The 27198-nt window shown below is 42.2% G+C and overlaps 1 protein-coding gene across 1 annotated transcript; it reads left to right on the top strand.

Annotated features, from left to right (window-relative positions):
• The first annotated feature begins 1149 nt into the window (after positions 1 to 1149).
• Positions 1150 to 25886, top strand: LOC142204844 (gonadotropin-releasing hormone II receptor-like). The gene is made up of 5 exons (XM_075276171.1): positions 1150 to 1285; positions 6572 to 6649; positions 8877 to 9389; positions 17642 to 17843; positions 25417 to 25886. Exons 2-5 carry the CDS (start codon positions 6647 to 6649, stop codon positions 25818 to 25820), a joined length of 1122 nt encoding a protein of 373 aa, XP_075132272.1. The 5' UTR covers positions 1150 to 1285; positions 6572 to 6646; the 3' UTR covers positions 25821 to 25886.
• Positions 25887 to 27198: the final 1312 nt, after the last annotated feature.

Genomic DNA, 27198 nt, shown 5'->3' with positions numbered 1-27198 from the left:
CCGTAGGGCTTTACAGTCAGAAGGGCGTTTCTGACACTTAGCCAGGGACGCCCTTCTGCCCAGCAGCGCCTATCACACTGTACAGTGTGAGCGGGGAGGAACGCCCCCTCCCCTCCTGATAATACTCGTCTATGGACGAGCTCTGTGAGCAGAGGGAGGGGGCGTTCCTCCCCGCTCCACAGTACAGCGCGATAGGCGCTGCCGTGCAGAAGGGCGTCCCTGGCTAAGTGTCAGAAACGCCCTTCTGACTGTAAAACCCTACGGCACATGCAGTATATAAAACTGCATGTGCCCGATATGATGAAAGGTCCTCTTTAAAGGGATGCCCACCTTGAACAATGGGACAGATTTACTACTGGTGTGTGATATTAAGACATCATAGACTGAGGCTGCCAGAAAAGGCTCCAGATTTATTCTCACACTATGTGATGGACTTCTAGCTTCTTGCTGCATTAGATTATTTTCCTTACATCAGCTAAAGACTGTCTTACTTTAGATTGTTCCAAAAAGCCAGAACGCAGTGCTAATAAATCTGCTGCAGAACCCTTCATAACCAGTCCCCTTTAATAGATACTTTTGAGAAGTGTCTAGCAATATGCAAAAATTATCAACAAGACAATAGATGTTTGTGCTACTTTTAGGTGCATGTTAAGCCAAAATACTGGCACATTTGAACTAATAAATCTAGCCAATCTTTTTATTCAAATGGCTGATCTCAGGCTTTGTCATTGTTGGGACAAGTCTCAGCATTCACTTGTATTTGTTAGTTTTCTATCCGCTTCCAGCTCTATTCACAACTATCACTTTATTCTCCATTTCCAGCTGCCTTTCGTGAACAAAGACGTTCAGCGTCAGACATAGGACATACTATTAGATCCTTTTTTATTTCATCTTGCATAAGTTTTTTTCTGGAATTGCACATCTTACTATTTTCCATGTTTAATCTGACTGAGCCATTGCAGGACACTGGACATTTTACAAATGCATGTATGGGGCATTAGTGGGACTCCTGGAGAGAGCCTGTGCATCTTGTGGTACCTTACTGTGCTAGACGCTGCACTTTATCTTCAATAGGTCGCCTGTTACTGGCTTTATCCTGTGTCTCCCCTCCCACAAGATTCACTGCTCATCTCTCAGCTGCCTCTATGAAGCATCAGCAGGGATATAGTAGTGCGCATAGCGAGGATGTGAAGACTCAGATCTGGGTACCTGTATAGGACAAGCAGAAGTTTAAAGGACTCCTATGGAGAGGTGCTGGTACAATGTAGCAGGAAAACGAAATCCGGTGAGTGCAGAATTATTTACTGTATTAGTAATGTAATTGTTATATTGTAGAATTTTATATACTTTAAGTATATAGGGTAATTGGCGTCCGCCTCATCGGGGGTTTTGTCTTCATCTGGATCAATGCTGTAAGATTAGACATTGAACTTGATATATATACTTCTTTTATTCAAGCATATGTAACTATATATATTATAAATATTTTGTACTCGCTGTAGTCTCATGTGGATACAGAACAGCAGGCATATACTATATTTTATGAGTGTTCTTCTCAGCCATGTAGCAAAATAATGTCATTAACCTTTGGCGTTCCTTATACAGAGTCAGACACAGGCGTAGGCTTTCTTTTTAGGCAGTCCTATACTTTTTAGTGTCCTGTTACTATTCCACCATTGTGTTTCAGGCAGTGACACTTTAGTCCTATCAATTAATTTTCTTGACATCTCCCTAGACATCTGTATCAACCAGATGTGCATTACAGAAACACGATATTTCCAAGAATTTTGCATTTCCTGACATTTGCCTTGCTAAAAAGATACGCCGATTCAATTAATTGTTCTGCATTTTAATGATTCACTTTCGGTCATAAATATTCATTTACATTTCAGAGTACATACACGATAGACCCCGATCTGTAATTATAAGGAGGAAAGCAATGAACACTTTGGATACGAATCCATATTTTAGTTGCAGAGTGAGATGCTATAGCCCAGCTCTGTAGTAACTCATTAATCACCCCATACAAGGCGCCATAGTTATCTACTGTAGCAGGGGACACACTAAAATCATTCTCCCTAACAGATTGGTGACACTTTAATCTCCTAATTTTCTCAGGAATTGGAAGGCAATTTGTTTCTAGCTCACTGACAGAAATTAGGGATAGAAAGACGTCTCAGGGTACTGCAGTTAACTCTCCACTGACGTTTTAAGATATTTATGTGTAGTGTCCGATACATCTATTTGGATAAGGGATTAGATGGATCTCTTAGGATTTGCAGCCCAGGGGTTGTCCTTCATTACCCAACGAACCACAAAAGAGAGGTGAAGGATTCTAGGTTGTTTCAGCAAGTTCACCCCATTGTTTGCTGCCATTGCACCACTAGGTGATCTGCTGCAGTCAAGAAATTGGATATCTTAAGGGTTATGGAACCTTTCCCATACATAACAATAGACAATTATGATTTTAAGAGGGATCCACAGTCAGGGACCCACTGACATTTCACAGCAGGTGAGCAATATGTAAAGTGTAAGTGGAAATGACATGAGCGCTTGGTACAAGGAAAAGAAAAGAAAACGCTCTGTGTTCTAAGACGCCAGGGATGACCTCCTGGAAAAGAAGAACTCTGCACTGTATGATATCTACTTATCATGTGCATTTCTGCATTATTCAAGGAAAATACAGATCCAGACATTGCATAGCAATCTCATATAAGATACACTTTTAAGTAAAAACAAACCTCTATACATGAGAACCACTGAAACTTACGTTGTAAGTGCATGTAAATTTTTTCCTTATCCACCATGTTAGGCAACAGTAGTAATAACAATATATTTTTATCTCTTTCTTTAATCCCTTAAGGACATTGCCAATTTTTGCCTTAAGGACAATATTATTTTCCATTTTTTCATTCTCATATTGCCAGAGCCAGAACTTTTTTTTATTTTTGTGTTGACATGGTCATATGTGGGCTTGTTTTTTGCAGGATTAGCTGAATTTTTTTAACAACTTTAATTTTACAACTTATAACTTTATAAATGATTCAATAATTAACATTTGTTTAACTCTTCCTGAGACAGAATGTGAAAGGGGTTAAAATACTGCTATACTTTCTATACTCAAATACTAAGTATAGTAGCCAATGGGAAAATAAAAGAATTTATAAGTAGACAGAACTTTAAGGCTATGTTCACATGGTATAATTAGAAGTGGAAGCCTCATACTTAAGAGACGCTAGTGTATAATAATTAATATAAAATTTTGGGTTCTTCTGGACCTGAAATTTTTGGAGCATTCATAAAGAAAACCACATGGGCCACTATAGGACATTATAGTGTGTGGAGGGGCCATTGTGATACATTTTACTGTTTGGAGGGGCCACTATGAGATATTATACTGTGTGGCGTGGTCACAATATGGCATTATAGTGTGTAGAGGGGCCACTATGGGACATTATACCGTGTGTAGGGGCTAATGTGAGACATTATGAGACGCTATGGGAAATTATGCTATGTGAAGTGGCCACTATGGGGCATTATACTGTTTAAGAACAATGTGGGACATTATACTGTGTGCACTAAAGGACATCATTCTTAAAAAGGAGTAACATTAATACAGAAAATATACTCAGCTATCCCCAGGTTTCCCGTGTCTGACACCGCAGCCCATTGAGTCATGCACCGTGTCTCATTTCCCCTGCACCCCACATGACTGCTGAGACCAATTAGGCTGTCACTGAAGAGGGACCGGTAATGTCACTCATATACATCACCTGTCCCTCTCCAGTGACTGCTGAGGCCGCTAATTGGCTTCAGTGATCTTTTGGGGTGCATGGGGTCTGAAGACTAAAGCATGGCATGCAACTGAACTTTTTTTATGTTACACCTGCCCCAGGCTCCTCTGGAGTTTGCCCAAATGCTGCGAGCCTCTAAATTGAGGAATCAGTGGACTGTGAGTGTGATGGCGGCTGCGGCTGCACCTACAGTTTAATTGCCCCTCTGACCCCACTGCCTATAACATTACTTACATAGGACTGCTGCCTTTACACAGGACTTTACACTGACAAGCTACTTGTGCTGGCCCTGCCTACTTGTGCTGACTCCACCTACTTGCACTGAGCCTGCCTAAAAAATGGAGCCATTTTTAATTTTTTTCTCAGGGCTACTTCCAGGTCCCAAACCCAAGACAAAGTAGAGACTGGGAATCAGATGATCTGCAACAGGAAGATCAAAAATGAGGGCACTAGATTTTTTAGCTATAGATTATATATTTATTGTGACATTTTTATTGCAAACTAGAGGGTTGCTTTATCCTTTAGGCTATGGCCCCAGGGGACGTTCTTCAGCAATAAAGTGCTGTAGCGTATCGCAGTTCTTCCCGCAGCGCTTTAAACAAGGTTCGCAGAGTCTTCCAGTTACAATTATACCGCCGGCGTTTCTGTAGATATAATTGACATGCTGTGATTGCCAAAACCGTGCTGGTTTTGGATATAGCAGTGTGTCCACACAATGGGTTTTACAGCAAAGTGGGCATGGGATTTGCTGGAATCCTATCCACTTTCCCTGCACTATAAAACGCTTTCCACCATGGGCAAATCGTGGCGTTTCCGGCCCGTGGAGCCCCAGCCTTAATCTTTATGTGTATAATATAGAAGAGCTGTGGGCTTACACACAATTCACTAAAGCCTAGGTTTTCATCTTGTGGTAAGTGTACACCAAGGGAGGTATACACCATATCTCCAGGGGTATTCCTACTGTCCTTATGGATGGTCTATTGGACTGCAGTGTTCAAGAGTCAAGCCACAACTTTTATCTCCAAGAGTATAAGACTCTGTTCACTCCGTATAAGATTCTGTAAAGGGTAACATGTCTAACTTTTCATGGCAAGAATAATCTATACATTTTAAAGTGTAAATAAAGTATAAAATTTCCCTGCGGTACAATCAATGCCTGGAGGTTGCTCTGTGTAAAAGAGCGTCTGCTGCAAATTGTCACTTTGATGATGGAGAAGATAGCGGGTTTTGATGTAAAATACCAAGTGTTCTGGGCTTAGGAGTCCAGTGGGTGGATCTACTCAGTGATTGACAGCTATCTATGTATGTGCACATGTAAGAAAGGTTGCCTATCACTTAGTAGGACCACACAAGTATATCATTCTGCTCAGTTACGCCTGCTCTATAACATGCTACCTGCGGATTAGACCACTTTTTCAATGTGACAGGTTCACTTTAAGAGAACATCAGTCATTTTAATCCCTACAGACTCATGAGATGTATATCGCATACTGTTTGTATTCCAAGCTTCTAGCACCGACTGCTGCACTATGACACATTGCCACAAACCAATCAGCTACATGAATGGTACTATCAACGATATAACATTTAATAAAGTAGAACATAAAACCAGATAGGAATAGAAACTCAGAGTAATATACAGATGTAGCAGAGTTAATCCACATTTCTGTATATATGTGAGAAATTGCTGCAACATAATATCTTATTACAGGAGACAACATACGCCAATAAGAAGTCAGTGAAAAGATAGTTTTCAGTTTCTCATTGGCTTTTGTTGATCCAGGCAATTATCCCTGTGCAGAAACGTGGATTAACTCTGCTACATCTGAATATTATTCTATTATTCAGTTACTATATTTCCAGTAAGTGTGAAAACGGATATAGTAGCAGTATGAAAAAAATTGCAGAGAATGTGTCATATACATTACATTCTCTGTCCTGGCAGTCCCTCGAAATGAAATGAGTGGTGGCTAAACATGCGCACCACCCCTCCAGCTCCAGTCATATAATACACTCAGCTAATCTCAAGGAATCAGACATTTATTCTTTATCCTATCTTAAAGGAGTTTTCTGGGCTACAAATATTAGGATAAGATAGAACAATACCAGATCGTGGGGACCCGACACCCTCAGCGATCAGCTGTTCTGGGCAGCTGATACTTAAACAATGGAACAAGAAGCAGACTCTGTTCTCGTGTATTGGGCACACCAGCTGTATTTACTACACAGAGAACAGCGCTGTCTGCGTCCTATTCCATTCTCTGTGTAATAGCTAAGTGTGGCTGGAGGATTAGGGAGCATTCACACGGCGTAACGTCCCGCGAGATTTGGCACGTGTACGCCGCGTGACCCTTTGCGTGCCGTACACGCTCCCATTCATTTCAGTGGGAGCGGGGAGCATATGCGCCGCACTAGTTTGCGGCCGTGAATAAATGCACGGCCGCAAACTAGCGCGGCGCATACGCTCCCCGCTCCCATTGAAATGAATGGGAGCGTGTACGGCACGCAAAGGGTCACGCGGCGTACACGTGCCAAATCTCGCGGGACGTTACGCCGTGTGAATGCTCCCTTAGACTACAAGGGGTTATTTGTAGTCTGTTACTATGGAGACACTCAGGTCTGCATAGGAGCTGAAGACTCAAAACAGTAGGGGAAATTTAATCTAGATGACTTGGAAAGATGCCATGAACGTTTGACAGGTTCTACCTCTGAGCAATGGCAAGAGATATAGGCAATAAATAATCAATAAAATCTTACCTGCTTTTGTTTTTTTGCAGGAGCTCCATAAGATATCATGTTGGTGACGACTATGTGGACACAGGGCACACATCTAGAAAGGAGACATCAGTGATATGGTGAGACAGCTTACTTTATGCCAGAAACAGATGGCGACAACCACTTTTCATTATCTCAGCATCAGTTTTAAAAACAGCTCTGTTCAGCGTACACCTTCATGAATGTCATAAATATTAAGTACCATAATGTGACAGAAAGGCCTCCTGAGATCCATGAGAATCACTAGCTTCTGTGTGCGTACAGCGCTGCAAAGCGGGAAAAATTCAAGGTAGACATTGCACCTGGTAATGGTTTGTTAGGTTCAGTGTGATCCATGGGAGTAACTTGCAAAGACTGGCTACTATAACAAACTTTTGACTTGCCCACACTGCCACATGACATAACTCCCCCTTTCCTGGCTCCCACATGGTAAAATGCCCTCTTTGTTTGGCCGCCCTACAGTATGACACCCCATTTACACACAGTATAATGTCACATAGTAGCCCCTTCACACAGTACAGTGCCCAATGGTGGCCTCATTCATACAGTATAATGTCCCACAGAGACCCTCCACACAGGGCTTCAAATACAGTATAATGTCTCAACTTGGCCCCTCCATGCAATATAATGTCCCACAGTAACCTCCACACAGTATAATTTCCTATAGTGCCTCTCTTCACACAATGTAATTACTTAAAGTGACCCCTTTACCAGGTATAATGTCCCATAGTGACCTTCACATAGTATAATGTCCCAAAATGGCCTCCATACAATGTAATGTCCCACAGGGGCCTCCATACAGTATAATGTCCCATAGTAGCCTCCAAACAATATAATGGCCCACAGTGGCCTCCATAAAATATAATGTCTCATAGTGGCCCCTCCACATAGTATAATGTTCTCTAGTTGCCCCTTTACACAATATGATGTCCCAAAGCGGCCTCCGTACAATGTAGTGTTCCGCAGTGGGCTCCATACAGTATAATATCCCAACGTGGTTTCCATATAATATAATGTCCTGCAGTGGCTTCTATACAGTATAATATCCCATAGTGACCTCCAAACAATATAATGGCTGACAGTAGCCTCCATAAAATATAATGTCCAATAATGGCCCTTCCACATAGTATAATGTGTCATAGTTGCCCCTTTACACAGTATAATGTCCCATATTGGCTTCCATACAATATAATGTTCCACAGTGGCTTCCATACAATATAATGAACCACAGTGGCCCTTTACCAGGTATAATGTCCTATAGGGATGCCACACAGTAGAATGTCCCATAGTGGCCCCTATGGAATTCATTACAAATATTGCAAACATTTTGGGTTTGGTCAAACCCAAAAAAATTTTATCCATTGATATGACATTATTAGTATTTTCTGGTTTTATGCAACCAGCTGAAAAGTCATCGTATAGTGAAAAGTTCTACAACTTTCTAATAGGTTGGGGCAGACTTATTAAGACTGGCATTTCATACACGAGTCTTAATAAAATCCCTGAATGCCGCAGGGCACGACTGATTTATGAATAATAAATATGTCAGGCTGAGGCTCTCCCTGATTCTTGTCCTGTTCACCCACATTTGTACAAAGTGGTGAGCGAAGTGCAGAACAATTTTTGTGGCTGATGTTTGGGGCAAGAAAGGGCACAGAGGCACCTGTAGCAATACACAGAGCCTCAACTGTACAGAAGACTCCAACAGATTGACAAGTGCCAGCCAATAGTGTATATATGGAGGAATTCTCTCTAAAGGCTCCTTGAAGCATTGTACAGAGTCCAGTACAGGACTCTGTGTGCCACCATGGATATTTCTGCAGAATGTGTGCGGAATTTCAGTAACCCCTTCCATACTGTATGCATTTCTGCAACGTTTCGGTATAACCCTAACAGGACTGATATTCATTAATTATCATCAGCGATTTAGGATTTGCAAAGCTATTTTATAGACATGCACTTGCATACATATTCCAGATGATAGGGTCATCACCAAAATTATATTGACATAGTAGTTTATGTGTTGTGCTTAGTAAGTAAGAGTGAGAATCCTCTGAAGACATGAGAAGCCGGATCCATTAATGTGTTAATTGACTATAGATCCCTTCGGCTGAAGCAGATTGATGAATTTGCCTTTATATGGGCAGCACGACACATACTAGTGCATAACAAATGTCCCAGGTTAACTTGAAGACTTTACTTTTATACATCTTTATAAAATCCTGAACAAAACAGGATATAGTATAATCTCCACATTGAAATTAAAATTGTCTATTCCTTCCTAATCCATTTTTTTGTATATTCTAGACCATGGCTATGCTGCCAGCTATTGTGAATCAAAGCCATCTGGTCCTGTCTGATGCCAACGTCTCAGCAGTGGGCTTTCCAGGCCCTTGGAGAGAGCCTACATTTACAGCAGCTGCCAAAGTACGTGTGGGCATTACCTGTTGCTTCTTCCTCCTAGCATCATGCAGTAATGTGGCCGTACTATGCAGCATCAGTGGGAAACGGTGCAAGTCTCATCTCCGGATCCTTATTCTTAGCCTCTCAGTGGCCGACCTGCTGGTTACTTTCTTAGTCATGCCTTTGGATGCAATGTGGAATGTCATGGTACAATGGTACGCAGATGAACTTTCCTGCAAGATTCTTAACTTTGGGAAGCTATTTGCTATGTATTCTGCTGCATTAGTGCTAGTGGTGATCAGCCTCGACCGCCATTGGGCTATTCTGTACCCACTCAGCTTTACAAGTGCTGGCCAACGCAACCGTATCATGCTATGGACTGCCTGGATCGGTAGCCTTCTTCTGGCATCACCACAGGTATAGATGATCAATATTTTTCTAAGTTTTGATTCTTGTTTTTATATTAATTTAGATTTAAAGTGAAACTTGACAGCTGATGTTTAGTTTTTAAGGCATCGTACTTTTGATGGTTTCAGCTCACAATAAAATGTACTTTATGCTTAATTGCAACTAGGTGGTGCCGTTACCCTTCTTAGCTGCTGTTCACACTTGGCGATATGAAACAGAGGCGGGCAAACCTCTGAAGATTCGGTTCATTTCAGGTTCAGATGGATTTGTTTCGGGATGAAATTGACAACATCATGATTCTCGGGCAAACCCCAAACTTTTGAAAAATTTGGATCGAATTTGGTTTGTCCTGAACCGGTTCTCTCATCTCTAAAATGGAACCCTGGAAAAACTAGAACTCTGTTATAACAGTATTGTACACATAACTTTCACTCATCACACTAGAAAGCCCCAACTTCAATCTGGTCAATGTTAACTTCTCAGAGACCATAGCTATTTAGCATAAGTAAACTGAATAACTCCTACACACTAAGCGCAAGTCTTCACAAGGTCACTTTGGCTCCCCTTTGGATTGGCATCACTCACAGCTCCCCCAAACTACCCACAGCTGACAATATATTCAGCCCACGCTGCCTCAGTGTCAACTATCTCTTAGGTTTCTAAGGCAATCTCAGCCCAATACTCTATGGGTGAGTTCACACAGGATTCTTTTTAAATCAACGGGAGCCGGTCAGTTCTTTTTTCCAGGAGCCGTTACTTCCGACTTCCGGAAAAAAGGAGCAAGATGCTCATTCTTCAAGCAGATTCGCCTCGCAATTCGGCCTGAAGACACTCCCTCCTCCCGACTAGACCCATTCATTTGGGCCTAATCCAGAGCGGAGTGCGTGACTGGATGCCGGTGCAGTGCACCAGCATTCAGACGCGGCCACCCATTCTTTACCTCCGCCTCAGGTTCCGGAACAAAAAATCCTGTGTGAACCTGGCCTAAGGCTGAGTTCAGACCGGGTTTTTTGCTCAAAAAAATGCCTCCCATTGAAATCAATGGCAGCCGGTCATTTCCTTTTTCCGCGAGTGGTTTGTTCCCACTTGTGGAAAAAAGAAGCGACATGCTATTTCTTGAGGAGGATTCTACGGCTGATTCAGACCACATGTGGTGCAAACAGACCATCTAACTTTTAGAAAATACAAACTTACCCTTCGTTCACATCTGCATTTGGTAATAATAATAATAATAATAAATTTTATTTATATAGCGCCAACTTATTCTGCAGCACTGTACAGTTTGTAGGGTTCAAATACAGACAAAAAGATACATTACAAAGAAATAGTCATTTCACACAATGGGACTGAGGGCCCTGCTCACAAGAGCTTACAATCTATGAGGTAGAGGGGGTGACACAAGAGGTAGCAGGGGCGGCATTGCTTATACAGAGGTCAGACAATGTTGTAATAGAGGTCACTGTCATTACACAAACATAAAACTTTATGAACCATCACCAGTCGTGTCCTTTAACATGTGGATGGTGCCTGGACATATAAAGTTAGCCTGAAACGACATCATATCATGTGAGGTAATGTGTGAGCGTGAACAGAGGAGGGTTCATTTTAGCTATTCTAATTACGGTACGGAGGGGTTTACATTAGGAATTGTGATAGGCATGTCTGATAAGATATGTCTTTAGATTGCGCTTAAAGCTTTAGGACATGCGGGCATGCTGCTTAGGAGTTATAGTAAGGCCTGAGACTGCAATGGATATATCAGGGACAGATCTATTAGATGGTGGAAACAGTAGTAGTTCAGTCTTAGGGTGCATTCACACTAAATATACGCTGAGCTGATTCTGAACGTAAAACACATTCAGAATCAGCGCGTACAAAGCAGATCCCATTCATTTCAATGGGAGCCGGCATACGAGCGCTCCCCATTGAAATGAATGGGCTGCTTTTTTCCCTATTGGTTTCAATGTGATACGCACTCCGGACACTTGCAGGCTGGGCAGCAGCAGCTCCGGGGGATGACGCGCTCCCCACTCTTAGGGATGGAGGAGGCCGTGTCGCTGCTTGTTCACAATGCAGGCTGAGAGTCATCTACGGACACTCTCAGCCTGCGTTGTGAACAAGCAGACAGCGGGGATCCCTGGGCGGCCACAGAACACCGCTGTCTCCTGCTCTCACGCTCCGCCCGTCCTCCCCCCCCACACACACAGACACACCCCACCCAGCCAACAGACCCGCCCCGGCCCCGCCCACAGGCCCGCCCCACCCACAAGAAGTGGGTAGTAGATCTTTGGACTTGATCATGTTATAAAGTAGCTCACATGCTGAAAAAGTGTGAGCACCCCTGGTCTATGGGGTCCATGTGCTTTCACTGCACACCACTTGCCAATGCGCTTGGTATTCTGTTCAGGGGGGTCCCCTTATGGACTCCCTGAATGGATTACCAAATGCAGGTGTAAACGAGTGGTTAGACTAGTTTGTGCCAGATTGTCTCATGCTGTTTGATAAACTGGAGCACTTTTAGAGTATCTAGTGACTAGATTCTAGGCTAACTTAAAGAGGTTGTCCAGGATAATGAGGATGGGGAAGATGAAAAAAAATATATTAAAATTAAATATAAAAATTCATCTAAATTAAAAAAAATAAATAAAAAAAAAACCATTTACCTGCTCTCAGCACTCATGGTCCAGTTCTACTCCTCTGGTGTTTTTTTTACAGCAGAAGTCTCTGCCACAAGTGACCGCTGATTGGCCTCAGTGGTCACGTACCACCAGGACTTCTGCCGGAAGAAAACACCAGAGCAGCAGGACCAGACAGCACTAGGCGATCACAGAGCAATTCAGAATTAGGGCTCGTTCACATCTGCGCCCGGTCTCCGTACTTTAGGTTTCCGTTTCCTGCCTAAAACAGAGGCAGGAGACGGAAACCTGCAGGAGACTTTCTCATCCATTCATTTGAATGGGTGAGAAAGCTGTCCGGCCGTGCGCGGCAGTGAGCGTTTTGCGCTCTCCGCCGCGAAACCAGGTTTTATAATCCGGACACAGAGTCGGACATGCAGTACTCTGTGTCCGAATAAAAAAATCCGGTTTCGCGGCGGAGAGCCTAAAACGCTCACCGCCGCGCACGGCCGGACCCAGTCTGTGGTTTCCGTCTTCTGGCATGCAGAAGACGGAAACCATAGAACGGAGACCAGAACGCAGGTGTGACCCTAGCGTCAGGTGGGATTGAGAAAAAAATGCAGTACTTATGTCTTTTTCTTTTACGGCTTCCACTCTGCAGTAAAAATGCTATGTTTTATTCTGCAGGGCAGTACAATCAGGTTGATACCAAGTTTATATAGTTTTTTCACATTTTAATAATTTTAGAAAAATTATAAATTTTCAAGAAAAAAAAATTCTTTTAATCACCAAATTCCGACCCCTGTAGCCATTTTATATTACAGTGTACAGAGCTGTGTAGGGTGTCTTTTTTGTGGGACATATATAGTTTTTATGTATACTATGTGGAATGTACTGTATCATGTTTTGATGACTTTTTATTTCATTCTTTATGGAGGTAATTTAGCAAAAAAACACCAAATCAACCATTTAATTTTTTTTTAGCTACGCCGTTTACCATATGGGACAAATGTTTTTATATTTTAATAGTTTGGGCATTTTTGGACTTGGGGATGTCTAATGTGTTTATGGTTATTTATTTATTTATTTATTTATATGTGATCTAGGGAAAGGCGTGGTGATTTAAACTTTTATTTTTTATTATTTTTTTATATTTTAAAAAACTTTTATCTTTTTGTTTAGCCCTCCTAGGGGGACTTGAACTTATGATCACCTGTATTGCAGTCTATGACAGATTTGCTATGTAACTATTCAAGCCTACCGCAGGCAGGCTTCAGTAGTTACAATATTATGGCAAGGCTGGAAACCTTCAGAAGGCTCCAGGCTACTATGGTAACAGGATACTTCCTGCAATCGTGCTGCGGAGGGCCGTCCTGTTACCGAGAATCAAATAGAAAGTAATCACTCATATGCCGTGTTCACATTTGACCATGGCATCTGAGTGGTTAAATGTCCATGATCAGAGCCATCTCTGATCCCAGGCAATGCTGTCAGGTCCCTGCTGTATGTAACAGCACAGACCCAGCAGCTAGTGCGGCCTCTCTGTTTCAGAGCGACTGCCATGCTTAGTCATGTGTACCAGGATATAACTGTATGTCTTAGTGCACCTAATGATTAATAAGATATGTCACTAAACCCAGAGTGATTGAAAAAAAACTGGGGACATACACCCAGCCTCAGTGCGCTGCTTAAAGGGGTTGTCCAGGAATTGGGCAAACTCCAGGAGGTAGGGGAAGCCCGGGCAGGTGTAATATATATTTTTAAAAAAACATATTCACCTGTCCCCAGCACTCCAGTGTCTGCTGCCAAAGTCCATTCGGTCACAATTCCTGGAAAAGCCTTCTAAGAATAATGTCCCATAAAACACACAGTCTAATGTCCCATAGTGGTCCCATCACATAGTATAATGTCCCATTGTGTCCCTCCACACAATGTAATGTCCCATAGTAGTCCCTTCATGTAGTAGATGTCCTATAATGGCCCATCCACACAGTATAATAATCCAGAGTGGCCCCTTAACATAGTAAAATTTCCCATATTGGCCCTTTCACACAGTATAGTATCCCGTAGTGGCCCTAAGAATTTTCCCCAAATTTTGGGCTCAGTAAAACACGAACATTTTGGGGTTCGCCACTTAAAAGCTGTTATTATACCAAAAAAAATAATAAGTGGAGGCCCAGAGGAGGTGAGAAACTTACTAAACAATATACGTACCTCCCCTGGGCTCTGGCACAACTTCCTTCCTAATGTCAGAGATCATCATGATGCATAATGAGGCCAACGTAAGGAGAGGTGAATAATACTGTTTTTTATGTTTAATTACCTCTCCTGGGCCTCCATCTGAAGAGACCCCAGAGTATAATAATAGCAGCTTTTTCAGATGTGTTCGCTAGCAGATTCTGGCCGGTCATTTTTAGATTATTAATGGGCTTTATTTAATTTGTGCATTTTCTGGTATTATTCTCAGGTCCCTTTTGAGAAGCCCCATCCCTTTCCCATTAACTTCTTTCCACTTGTCAGACAAGACACAGTAACTGGTAGAAAGTGAGATGCAAAACACGTAAGGCTAGGTTCACACCTGGACTGGTGTCTCCGTAGGAGACTATTCCATCTGTCTATGCAATAGATCAAACCCTCACTATTGAAAGCTATTTTAACTAGTAAATTTGTTCCAAACTGTGTCTCTTTGGTTAAATTCTCCATATAGTGGACCTTTAGACTCTCACCATGCCCTGTCTTTCCAGTCTAAGTTTTTGTTGTTAAATATAATATAACCTAAACCACAGATAAAATCCGGTGACTGGAGTTACTGTACTTCTTCATATACATTAATTATTCAGTGTACCTAATGGTTTTAAGCCCCAGGCATAACAATATCAGTTGAGAAAATGTAATTTAATTACTGCAAAGAAACAATACAAAAATAACAGCATAAAACGGTAATAAAAGGAAAATGCATTCTAGTTTTTTTCCAGAGAGTTAACTGCAAATTGCGCAAATAAATCATCATTACAAACAGTTTGTTCACACATTAGAGTAATAGTCGGTTTTAGAAAAGCTATTTTCCTATACTCTATTATAGAATTCTGAGATAATAAAAGAGAGCCACTCATTTAAAACCAATGTCGGACTGGAGCGCCTATGGCTCACCGGTAAAATTAATTATAGGGTACATTATACAATGACATACAAATATCACCTGACACCTGTTCACAAATATCTAAAATGTTGCAAACATGAATTAATGTTACAGGAGTAGCTTGCTGCCTAGCCATTGCCTCTGATTTTTTTCTGTCCTGGGGTCCTGTCAGCAGTCTGCTAATTGGCTCTTGCTTTGAACTAGATCATTCTTAACTCTGTGAGCCAGGGATATTTGGCCACACAGTAGTAGGTCTCCGGGAGCAGCAAGATGATTGGTGATTGGGGCCCCTGTAGTGAGATTTAGAAAATATATATATATATATATATATATATATATATATATATATATATGAGATATTGAGCTCCAGGGCGGGTCTGGAGTAGGCTTCAGCCCAGGTGTGGGTCATAGGCTCATTACTGGCCCAAAAAAAGGCTGAAGAGCCTGCACTTCAGGGAGTGAGAGGAGGCACCTGGGTGTGTCCTGATACTCTGAGTCTGGTGAGATTGATCATGCTAATTTGTTTGTTCATGTGGCTGATACTATTTTTTTTCAGCACATTTTTCATTCTGAAAAAGCTCTCCTCGGCTTATACACGAGTCAGGGTCCACAGAGCACAGAAAACTGGAAGGACCTGGAAGGGGGAGGTCCTTTAGTGCTAGTGTTCTGTGATTGGCTTGTCATGAGGTCACGTGACTGTGATGTCATCAAAGGTCCTGTAGCCACTGGTATGTAACATCTGCAGATAAGGTTGAGTCTAAATCCTAGTAGCTCCGCCCACACCAGAGCCCGATCACATGGTCATGACGTCATCAGAGGTCCTTTAGCACACTAGGATTTAGCATCTGCCCTGCAGATGAGTGGCCAGGATTCATTGTGTCTTATGGAAGATGTCTGTTGTATGGGGGAGAGGAAGCTACAGTAACGTGACACACACAGGGACCTTCCTTTAGTTACTCTGCCTATTAATGTCAGGCATTTGGAGTTATTAATTTAGTTTCAGTAACTCCATGTGCCTCACATTAATAACAGTTAACCCCATCATGTCCCTCATATTAACCCCTGTGTGCTCCATATAAGAGTTACTAATATGTGAGACACATGAGGGGACTAATGAAGGACCTTAATTATGAAGATACCTAATTATTACCTCCATATGTCCCACATATCAGTAACTCTTATGTGAGGCACACAGGGGGTTAATGTGAGGGACATGATGGGGTTAACTGCTATTTCTATGAGACACATGGAGTTACTGAGCTGTAATGCACATGACCAGACTTTTTATCTGCAATGGTGGATTTTCCCCCCTCGGCTTATACTCGAGTCAATATGTTTTCCCAGTTTTTTTGTGGTAAAATTAGGGGTGTCGGCTTATATTCGGGTCGGCTTATACTCGAATATATACGGTAATATAGGATAATAAATCATACCATTATGAAGTACAATTTGTCCCGCAAAAATGAAGCCCTTATACAGCTCTGTGAAAAGAAAAATGTTATGTCCTTTGGTAGGCATGGAGAGAAAAATGAAAATCAAAAAATGCCTGGGAAGGCGTTAAACCATGAAAGTTTTTATGCCTATTATTTCAGTTATTTTGCTTGTCTATTCAGACCTTGTATAATCATAAAAGATTCTAAATATTCATACATTGTATTTTAAGGGTAGACTCACTGGAACCCAGCTTAACAACCCGGCCCCACAGATGGATAAGTTAGGGGCACCTGACTCAAAAAGTAAGGTTCCCCCTGTGAATCAGGGCCTTTGCTAATAGATCACTGTTTTTGTCTATATGCTGATGAGCTCTTGGGAGCAATGAGGGTATTGCCAAAAAAAGTTAATTTGCATATTGACAAAAACAGCAATATCTCACAGTTTGATTCTGGTGCCCCTAGCCTGTTTGCCTGAGGCTGTCTGGGTTGAGTTGCTGGTTTCTGATGAAAGACTCCCTTTAAGTAAAAAAGTACAAAAAATAGGGTGCACTGAGCAGATCGACAATTAAAGTGGATATACCACAACTAGATGTGCAACAAGGTTCCTATGAGCGGCAGTTCTATTTACGTCCCCTTATACAGGGGAGCGGCAAAAATCAAACAATAAACCAATTTAGGTAAAACCCAATAAAATATATAGAAAACTGCGCTGAACCTATATCGATAAAAAACAGATTTTTTATTGAAGACACTTAGTAAAAACACACACGACGCTGATATGCCAGCGTTTCGGGGTAACCACTTGACACTTGACAAAGGGGGTGGTTACCCCGAAACGCTGGCATATCAGCGTCGTGTGTGTTTTTACTAAGTGTCTTCAATAAAAAATCTGTTTTTTATCGATATAGGTTCAGTGCAGTTTTCTATATATTTTATTGGGTTTTACCCAAATTGGTTTATTGTTTGATTTCCCTTTAAGTAAAGGCTTGTTATTTGGGGATATTATGTGCTGCTTTTCATATCTAATAAAGATGACAGGTTTTGTACTCACCATTCTTTATTGCTGTTCCCTAGCTGTTCCTTTTCCGGCTGCAGACTGTTCCTGGAGTTAACTTTACACAGTGTGCCACACATGGGAGCTTCACCCACCGTTGGCAGGAGACGGCATACAATATGTTTACATTTTGCACCCTATTTATCACACCGCTGGGAGTCATGATTGTTTGTTACACCCGAATACTTTGGGAAATTGGCAAGCAGATGAAGCACAAGAAAGGTGAGACATCCTTATGCTGTTACTTAGAGAGCGCTACACCCACTCTTTTTTACTAAAATGTCTCTAAATTGATTTTATAAAGTTTGAAAGCCCACTTAACCCGTCTTTGGAGTCAAGACAAAGTTATGCAAACTTCTTAATGGGATTTGGCAGAATTACTAGTTGGCACAACTCCTTCATTCCAGCATATGTGGAGATCCATAATCTTCTGTCTACTGATATATTCTCATTTATTGTCATACCTGTAAATCATTAGTACTGCATGTAAGCAGATATGTGTAAAAAGACATAAAACACTTATCCATATCTATTATTTAAGAACAATGTAGTCTCACTAACTCACTTCATTGACCCTGCCATTTTACCCCACTCACGAATAGTGCAACAATCAGATGGACCCAGTATATATAGTTCAATTCACTCTAACTTTACTCCAACATTAGGAACAACACTTGATGTTTACAATACAAGGGGCAATATCTGTAAGGCACTGTGGAAATGTTGGTGCTGTACAAGTAAAATAAATAAATATACTGTATAAGGCACTTAGCTTGGTAGTTATAGTTTCATATGGGTTTGGTGCTCGGTGGTTGCAAGCAGTGGCGTAACTAGGAATGGCGGGGCCCCGTGGCGAACTTTTGACATGGCCCCCCCCCCCCCATCCCAACTGACGCCGAAGACCTCGACTGACCCCCTCCTCCGCACTCTATTATGTCCCTTACTTACTGTCCCCTGCACACACAGTATTAACCCCAATAGTGTCCCCTGCACACACAGTGTTAACCCCAATAGTGTCCCCTGCACACACAGTGTTAACCCCAATAGTGTCCCCTGCACACACAGTGTTAACCCCAATAGTGTCCCCTGCACACACAGTGTTAACCCCAATAGTGTCCCCTGCACACACAGTGTTAACCCCTATAGTGTCCCCTGCACACACAGTGTTAACCCCTATAGTGTCCCCTGCACACACAGTGTTAACCCCTATAGTGTCCCCTGCACACACAGTATTAACCCCAATAGTGTCCAATGCACACACAGTGTTAACCCCAATAGTGTCCCCTGCACACACAGTGTTAACCCCAATAGTGTCCCCTGCACACACAGTGTTAACCCCAATAGTGTCCCCTGCACACACAGTGTTAACCCCAATAGTGTCCCCTGCACACACAGTGTTAACCCCTATAGTGTCCCCTGCACACACAGTGTTAACCCCTATAGTGTCCCCTGCACACACAGTGTTAACCCCTATAGTGTCCCCTGCACACACAGTGTTAACCCCAATAGTGTCCCTCTGTGGACACCCATAAACAATTATTATACTCTGGGGTCTTTTCAGACCCCAGAGTATAATAATCGGAGACTAAATCGGGAATAAAAACATTAAAGAAAAAAACCACTGTTGCTTCTTACCTGTTCCCCGGCTCCTGTGCTGTCCTCCTCTCGCGTCCTTCGTTAATGACGTCGGACGTCACATGACCCGGGAAGCATGCTGGGTTCATGTGACGTCAGACAACAGTAGGACGGAGGCCTGGCAGGATCGCGGAGAGGTAAGTAACAGTTTTTTATGTTTATTACCTCTCCCGATCCGCCGGTCATTATACTCGGGGGTCTGCAAAGACCCCCGAGTATAATGATAGCCCCTGTGGGGCCCGCGGTGTCACTTGCCGATCCCGGCCCAGCCAGGATCGGCAAGTGAATAGGGCCCGTAACTGCCTACTGAAAAAAACCGCAGCGGTAGCGGCTGTCACCGGGCCCCCTAATGGCCCGGGCCCTGTGGCAGCTGCTACTGCTGCTACCACGGTAGTTACGCCCCTGGTTGCAAGTATCAACTGGGTACGCACAGCTTAGTGGTTGCAGACTGTGGAGGGAACACAACTTAGCAGCTTAGTGGTTAAAGGCTATGGAGAGAACAAAGGTTAGTGGTTGTAGGCTATGGAGGGAACACGGCTAAGTGGTTACAGGCTATGGAAGGCACACAGCTTAGTGGTTATAGGCTATGGAGGGAACACAGCTTAGTGGTTATAGGCTATGGAGGGAACACAGCTTAGTGGTTACAGGCTATGGAGGGAACACAGCTTAGTGGTTATAGGCTATGGAGGGAACACAGCTTAGTGGTTACAGGCTATGGAGGGAACACAGCTTAGTGGTTATAGGCTATGGAGGGAACACAGCTTAGTGGTTACAGGCTATGGAGGGAACACAGCTTAGTGGTTATTGGCTATGGCTAGGCTATGGAGGGAACACATGCTTGGTGGTTACAGGTTACGGAGGGAACACAGCTTAGTGGTTACAGGCTACAGAGGGAACACAGCTTATTGGTTACAGGCTATGGAGGGAACACAGCTTATTGGTTATAGGCTATGGAGGGAACACAGCTTATTGGTTATAGGCTATGGAGGAAACACAGCTTAGTGATTACTGGAGGGCACACAGATTAGTAGTTGTAGAATCTGGAAGAAACACAGCTTATTGATTATAGTCTCTGGGGGCACTAGTTTAGCGGTTACAGCCTCTGTAAGGCACACTGGTTAGTGGTTACAGCCTCTGGAGGACACACAGATTATTGGTTACTATCTCAAAAAGTAATTCACAATTAAATGTAATAACAGGCCCAAAATAGGTTATTACACTCTCACCCTCTGCTCATACTCTACAGTATATCCAAACCTCCCTACAGCCCATAGTACAGGTCTATCTATTTGCACGGTCAGCAAACACTTGCAGGCATTACAGAAACACTTCATGTAGCGAATTACCCTCTTTCTGTACAGAAGTCCCAAATAAGACCACAGCATGATGCAGATCAAAACACTGTAAGTGGTGTGGTACTGCTATCCAGGCCTGCAACATTTTAGGTTCATTTATGTTATATGTTGGCCGAACTCAACGCCTCTTGCAGACCTAGCTGATACAGCTCTTGTCAGTCCTGTGCACCTGACCACCTCTCTTTTCAGCTTTTCTACTGCTTACTGTACACTACAAACCTACAAGGTTCACCAATCAGTTCCATATTCATCTCATCTTTACCATTTTATGAAGCCCATATGTCACCACTCTCCAGAATCCACACCAAGTTAACTTGGAAAACAACATAAACAGTGCAACCAAACACATAATTGTTAGGCCCCATGCACACGACTGAGTTGTTCTATTCCATGGAATATGGAGCATGTCCTATCCAGGTCTGTGACAACAGAACAGAATGGAGCAGAACAGGAGGCACTGATGACGTCATCAGAGTGCCTTCCATTAAAAACCCAGAACACCCTTGGCCTGCAAAGTCAATAGTGTGCATGAGGCCTTAAGAGCATATTACTTCCAAAAAACATAGGTTAGTACATACATTGGAACATCAGTGCAAAGCAAAGCCAACTATGTCAACTAAGTAATGTTGCAAAGTAAACCCCACTAGGATAACAACACTTTAAAGGGGTTCACCCATCTCAGTCTTTCAGACAGGCTGCCTGCAGCGTCTGCTTCTCACTTCCTATATTTCTCTCTGCAACCTTCCCTCCTGCTAAACGGGACACACAACACTTCTGTAGGTCAGATAATCTGCAGATTATTGTATAGAATGGACTCAGTGTTATCTGTGTGTTTACATAGAGAGATAACAGACTCGGCTTTATAAGCAAAGTGCAATTAACTGAACGGATTGTCCTGCAAACACTTAATAAGTGACGTCACTTGTCCTATCTCCCAGGTCCGTGGTTATAGCAACGCTGTGTAAACAATGGGAAGAATTAATTCACATACCAGGCAAACAAAGCTGAATTTCTAAAGCAATGTATTTAGAAAAAGTCTTCAATTTACAAAAGCTACCAGTTTAGATAAGATCCTTGAGATGGGATAACCTCATTAATAACATTCACACTTTGTAAGGGGGTTCAGTACAGTGTTAATATGTTTGTATATCCAGTACTAAATATAAGTGCACAGTGTGTTTCATCAAAGATTTATTGCACAATACCAAAAAAATGAGATGTCAATGTTTTGGAATGTGAACATGAAAATCCTCTTCTATTACCCCACGCCATTGCCGGCTTGTCAGGGTAGCCCTGCTGGCATCCAATGCTTGTGCATTCCCTGTTTCACCACACCGGCTTTTTGATGCAAGGAAAAGCTGCTAATTGGCTCTGTGACAGCACTTTAATGTCATGCTCAGAGGGGGCTCGCAAACCTAATTTATTTTATAGTAAATGACAAGAGAGATAATGGCTTCTTATAAAGAGTCTTTTCACTGGAGATTTGGATGCAAAGAAATGAATTTCCGATCCACAGAGTAAGCCAAGTCAAGGGTCATGTGCGGAAGACGATTACATTTTTCCATGTAGGGTACTGCTGTAGCTTTGAGGGTTAAGGGAAACATGTGCCTAAGTAATCCTTAACAAGATATTAGCCTGACAGTTCTTCTTCAATTCAGGGCCACAGCTTTTATCTGTCAATAAGTAATGAGCGCATTTCCACTGGGGCGGTAGTATATGACAGAGAGAGAGCCAGGCGGTATCATTACATGTTTACTGGAACCCTCTAGAATTTATGCTGTGTTCTACTCTGAAAATATTTGAGTTATGGGCTGAATTCTCAACGTTTTGGTAATTTAAAAAAAAATATTTACATGACTCTGCACCAGCAATGTCCTAAGGGAAAGGTCACCTCCACTGGATCAGATATAATTGAAATCTGTCACATGGAACATGTTGCATATTTCCGTGCTGGCATGTTAGTCTCGGTTCACATCTGCATTCGGTAATCTGTTCGGGGAGTCCGCATAAGGACCCCCTGGAACTGACTACCGAATACATTAGCAAGCGGAGAGCAGTGAAAGCACACGGATTCTGTGTGGTGTCCACACGGAACATATGGACAGAAAAGTACTTCACGATCTACTTTACTGTCCGCAAGATTTGTGCGGAGACACACAGACTCCATTATATTCTATTGGGTCCGTGTGCTTTCACTGCACACCGCTTGCCAATGTGTTCGGTAGTCCATTCAGGTGGGTCCCCATGTGAACTCTCTGAACAGATTACTGAACACAGATGTGAACCAGGCCTTATAGAACAGGAGTAGGGAAGTATATTGATATATAGGGATGTGTGAAAATTATTTCAGTACTTAAGAGCCCCATGGGCAGTCCTACTCAGTGACTGAGAGACACACACTTATATAGCGAAGTCTGTCTATGTGTGAGTGAAATCATCCACTAGAGTAACATAAATGATAGTACAAGCAAATATAATAAAGTTTCTAACTGTAATTTCTCAACTACTCTCCACTTTTCAGACTTCTTCACTCACGTTGAAGCCATTGCTAAATTTGTCTGGAAAGACAAGATGGACTTTCAGCTCAGTGAAAGATCAGGTTACATGCTGCCCATAGATGTCTATGGAGAGGAGAGGGGAGGAGGAAGTAGAAGCTGCTACTGGGTAACAGGAAGAGAGACAGCTGCAGCTTCTACTGAGTGCTTTACCTCACCATAGTGCTGGATTCACAGCTACATTGTTCAGTACTGCTGTACAATGCCCTGCATACTGTTGCTGTTTTACTTTGTGTATGTGAGATAGAATTAGAGGACTAAGATCTCCTGTTCTGTGTGTGCCGTGTATGACAGATGTCATATCAGTTAGTCTTCACTCACTAGACAACTGACAATTAGAGATATAGTAGAGCCTGCAGCAGTAGGACACCACAAAAAAACGCAGTATACAAGACATATAATGGCAAAACATAGTGCTGCTCCTCATATACTCACACATTACAGCTTTTTCTGAAATGTTTCCTGAATGAGTAAGCAAACTATATACTGTATAATATCAATTTGCTCAGCTCCTCCTGCTATATGACATGCTGCCAGCAGACAGACTAAAATATTCAAGTTCCCTTTAATGAATAGTAAATTCCATCCAGCTAATGAAAACCTGGCAGCCATTATTTACGGCACATCCTGACACCTATGGTTATCAGGACTAGTGCCGTACTACAATCTGATCCTGAGATAACCAGGACCACCATTAATAGCTAGGCTGATGTCTCATTGCTTACTACAACCACGTGCTCCACATTGGTTCCATAGCTATATATCCAAGAAAATTCATCTCTGGAGTAACGTCTTCCCTGTGACCTGTGTGTGGAATATTAAACCATGTAAAGATAGTCCTGAAAGTAAACTGTGTTATCCATTTGAGTTTTTTATTGATACCACTATGTTTTTTTCATAAATTCCTAAACACTAAGTCCTAGTTCACACAACCGTAGTTTTTATCCGCAAGTATGGACCAATTCATTTCTATGGACCCATACACATGACTACATTTTTTGAAGTTGCGTGTCTGTGCCTTATTCAAGGACCACAAATTATCAAGCATGTCCTATTTTTGCCCATAGTTGCAGAACAGACCAGTGTACGGAAGTCCTCTTATGGAATGCAGATGACATGCGGACATGTTTTTTGCAGCTCCTGGCTCAGTATTTGAGACAGTAAAAAACACTACTGTCATAAGAAGGAGGCCTAATACACAATTGTCAGCCATGGCATGAAAATAACACATGGGTTTATTTTGGAAGAAATTGGATTGGTAGTCTTCCTGCTTGCTCGGAAATTGTATCTGCCGCATCTCTCACTCAGTCTATGACTGGGCGTACCTGATAAGAAAAATCAGATGCTGTGAAAAATGAAATTCTCTACCTTACCCTTTTTTTGATAATTTGTTTCTGCTACGACATAGGCCGATGTACATACTCAGCAGATTCACTCGGTGGCTAGCGATAGGAATGCACGACCTATATGGTTATACAGGGTGCATCAGCCAACACTGCTAAACAGCGGCGTAACTAAAGTCTTGTGGACCCCGGTAAAATCTTTTGTCCGGGGCCCCCTACCTCCTATCCCTATAGCGAATTCTTGCTAGTCATGGTTATGGGTGGTAAGGAGTTTAATGAACCTTAGTGTGGTTGGAGTAATCTGTGGGTCTTCTTGGTTTATGGGCCAGATGGAAGCTTCAATCTCAATACTGAGACTAGAGTTTATGGACCCCCTAAGGCTGCTGGGCCCTGGTGCGACTGCACCCCCTTAAGTTACACCCCTGCTGCTGAAGGTAGAGGCTCAGGAGTTCTATGAAGCGATGCTTGTGACTACCATATAATATTATAACTAGTTTAGAACTTTTTATATTAGAACATTATATGGGAAATTTTGGTAGCTTTTATTTGACCACTAGCAGATATTTTTTAAGAGTTTATTGGTAGAAGGACTATATACTATAACATTGTTATAAAAGGTGTTATAAGACTAATGCATGGTATAGGCAACATACTGGGGGTCCAATGCATCAGAATTAAGATGTACATCTTAAACATGTAAAAACACCAGTTGCAACAATTTTAGTCACAAGTGACACTTAAAAAGTTGCAAAAACACAGTTTTTATACCAGAAATCTGGCATAGGGAGATAATAAATCTTGCCCGTTGTGTAATTTCATCATTTTGAAGCATTGGTGCCGGAGCCCCTCTGGATGCTTTATTCAGTGACCCGCAAACATTTCTTAATCTATGTGTTTTTCTTCCCAGAGCTTGCAAGAAGTAAAAATGACCTAATCTCCAAAGCACGTCTGAAAACACTGAAGATGACATTGGTTATTGTAGTATCATTCATGGTCTGCTGGACCCCTTATTATCTATTGGGAATATGGTACTGGTTCCAGCCTGAAATGATTCACTTGACCCCTGAGTATGTTCACCATAGCTTGTTTCTCTTTGGCCTTCTACACACTTGCACTGATCCTCTTGTTTATGGATTGTACACCCCGTCCTTCAAAGAAGATGTACGCAGCTGGCTCAGAAGAATAGGTGGTCTTCTGTCACGAAGAGCAAAGAACAGCAAGCAACTAGCAGACTCTGAAATGACCATCAAAGACTTCACCTCCATGGATGGGCCAACAACTACGGGAACAACCTTGCAGTCGATATTCTGAAGTCGACTCTAAGCTTGATCTGGATTTTCAAAAGACTTAACAGACTTGAAACATAAACCGTAAACCATATCTGTTCAGGCGCTCTAGTCTTGCCGTTCCTGTAGCAATGACATCATATTCGTCCTTTACGTTCTTTTCTGCATGTACAGAACATGGACACTGAAGTCAGTGATTAGATGTAGCAGCCATATGTCCAATGAACATGGCATCATTGCTGCAGGATCATAGGGATCAAAGTTGCTGGGCACTGCTGGAGCGGAGGGATATTTAAAATGTACATAGAATCTATATCTTTATTTTACACAATTTCCTTGACAATTTTTGAAGGATCTAAGATAACTTCTTTAAATCTAACAGACAGCCCACAGTGGGTAAGCTATGGATAGCTTTAGATGTATTGTTCCCCCAAATCTAAAAGCCTTACATAGGCTGCTTATTTTGGGAGCATATATTTTTGGCATTGCCAAACTTTTTGTATCTCTTGTATACTTAAAATACAGCAGGAACAGATGTATGGAGAGCTGCTTTTCGTGGTTTACGTATTTCTTGCCAGTGACCCTGGTCCTTTGAAAATAACATTGCTCTCTGAGAGCCCCATTAGCGTAATTGCTGGAAGCCATTCAGACAGTTCTCTAGCACAGAACATTTTTTCTAGATGCGATTCTATATATTCCTGTGACCTTTCAAGCTTTCTCTTCAATTCTTATTTCTATTGGTGCATGTAAGAATGTGTTTGATCTATTCTTTCAGTACATATAAAGAAAACTTAAGTGACTTTATGGTATTACAGAAGTCTGATGTTTGGTTGGGCCATAGTATGTTTGATAGTGGGTGACAAACAACATCTATTGTAGCTGGCCTGTCCACATTGAGCTAACACAACATTATAACCAAACGAAGGGACCAGAGTATGACAATAGCCATAATAACAGCTTCACACTACTCATAATGGCGTATGGAAACAACAGCTACACTACACAACTGTGCTTAGAAATATTTCCTCAAATATCAACAACGTGGATATATTAACCTTATTACATATTCTAGAGGGAATGGTGCATGGTTGTTATTTTTAATAAATATGTGAGAAATTTGACATACTGTAGGTTAAAGGGGTTGCCCAATGGAAACAGTCACCCAACTCATTCTGCACTGCTATTGCTCCGATCCTTACAAGGTCCCCATTAGGGCTCGTTCACACGGGGCAAGAGGGGGCTGATTATGGCGCTGAATCCACATCATAATCCGCCCCCTCACAATGGAGGTCTATGTAGACCACTAGTGCTCTTTTTTCCATGAGCTGCATGTTGCCACTCACGGAAAAAAGAATCGACATGCCCTTTCTTCAGGCGGATTCCGCGGCTGAATCAGCCGTGGT

The sequence above is a fragment of the Leptodactylus fuscus genome, chromosome 5, assembly GCF_031893055.1.
Source record: "Leptodactylus fuscus isolate aLepFus1 chromosome 5, aLepFus1.hap2, whole genome shotgun sequence".
NCBI lineage: Eukaryota > Metazoa > Chordata > Amphibia > Anura > Leptodactylidae > Leptodactylus > Leptodactylus fuscus.
This window is presented reverse-complemented; position numbering and strand designations above follow the sequence as displayed.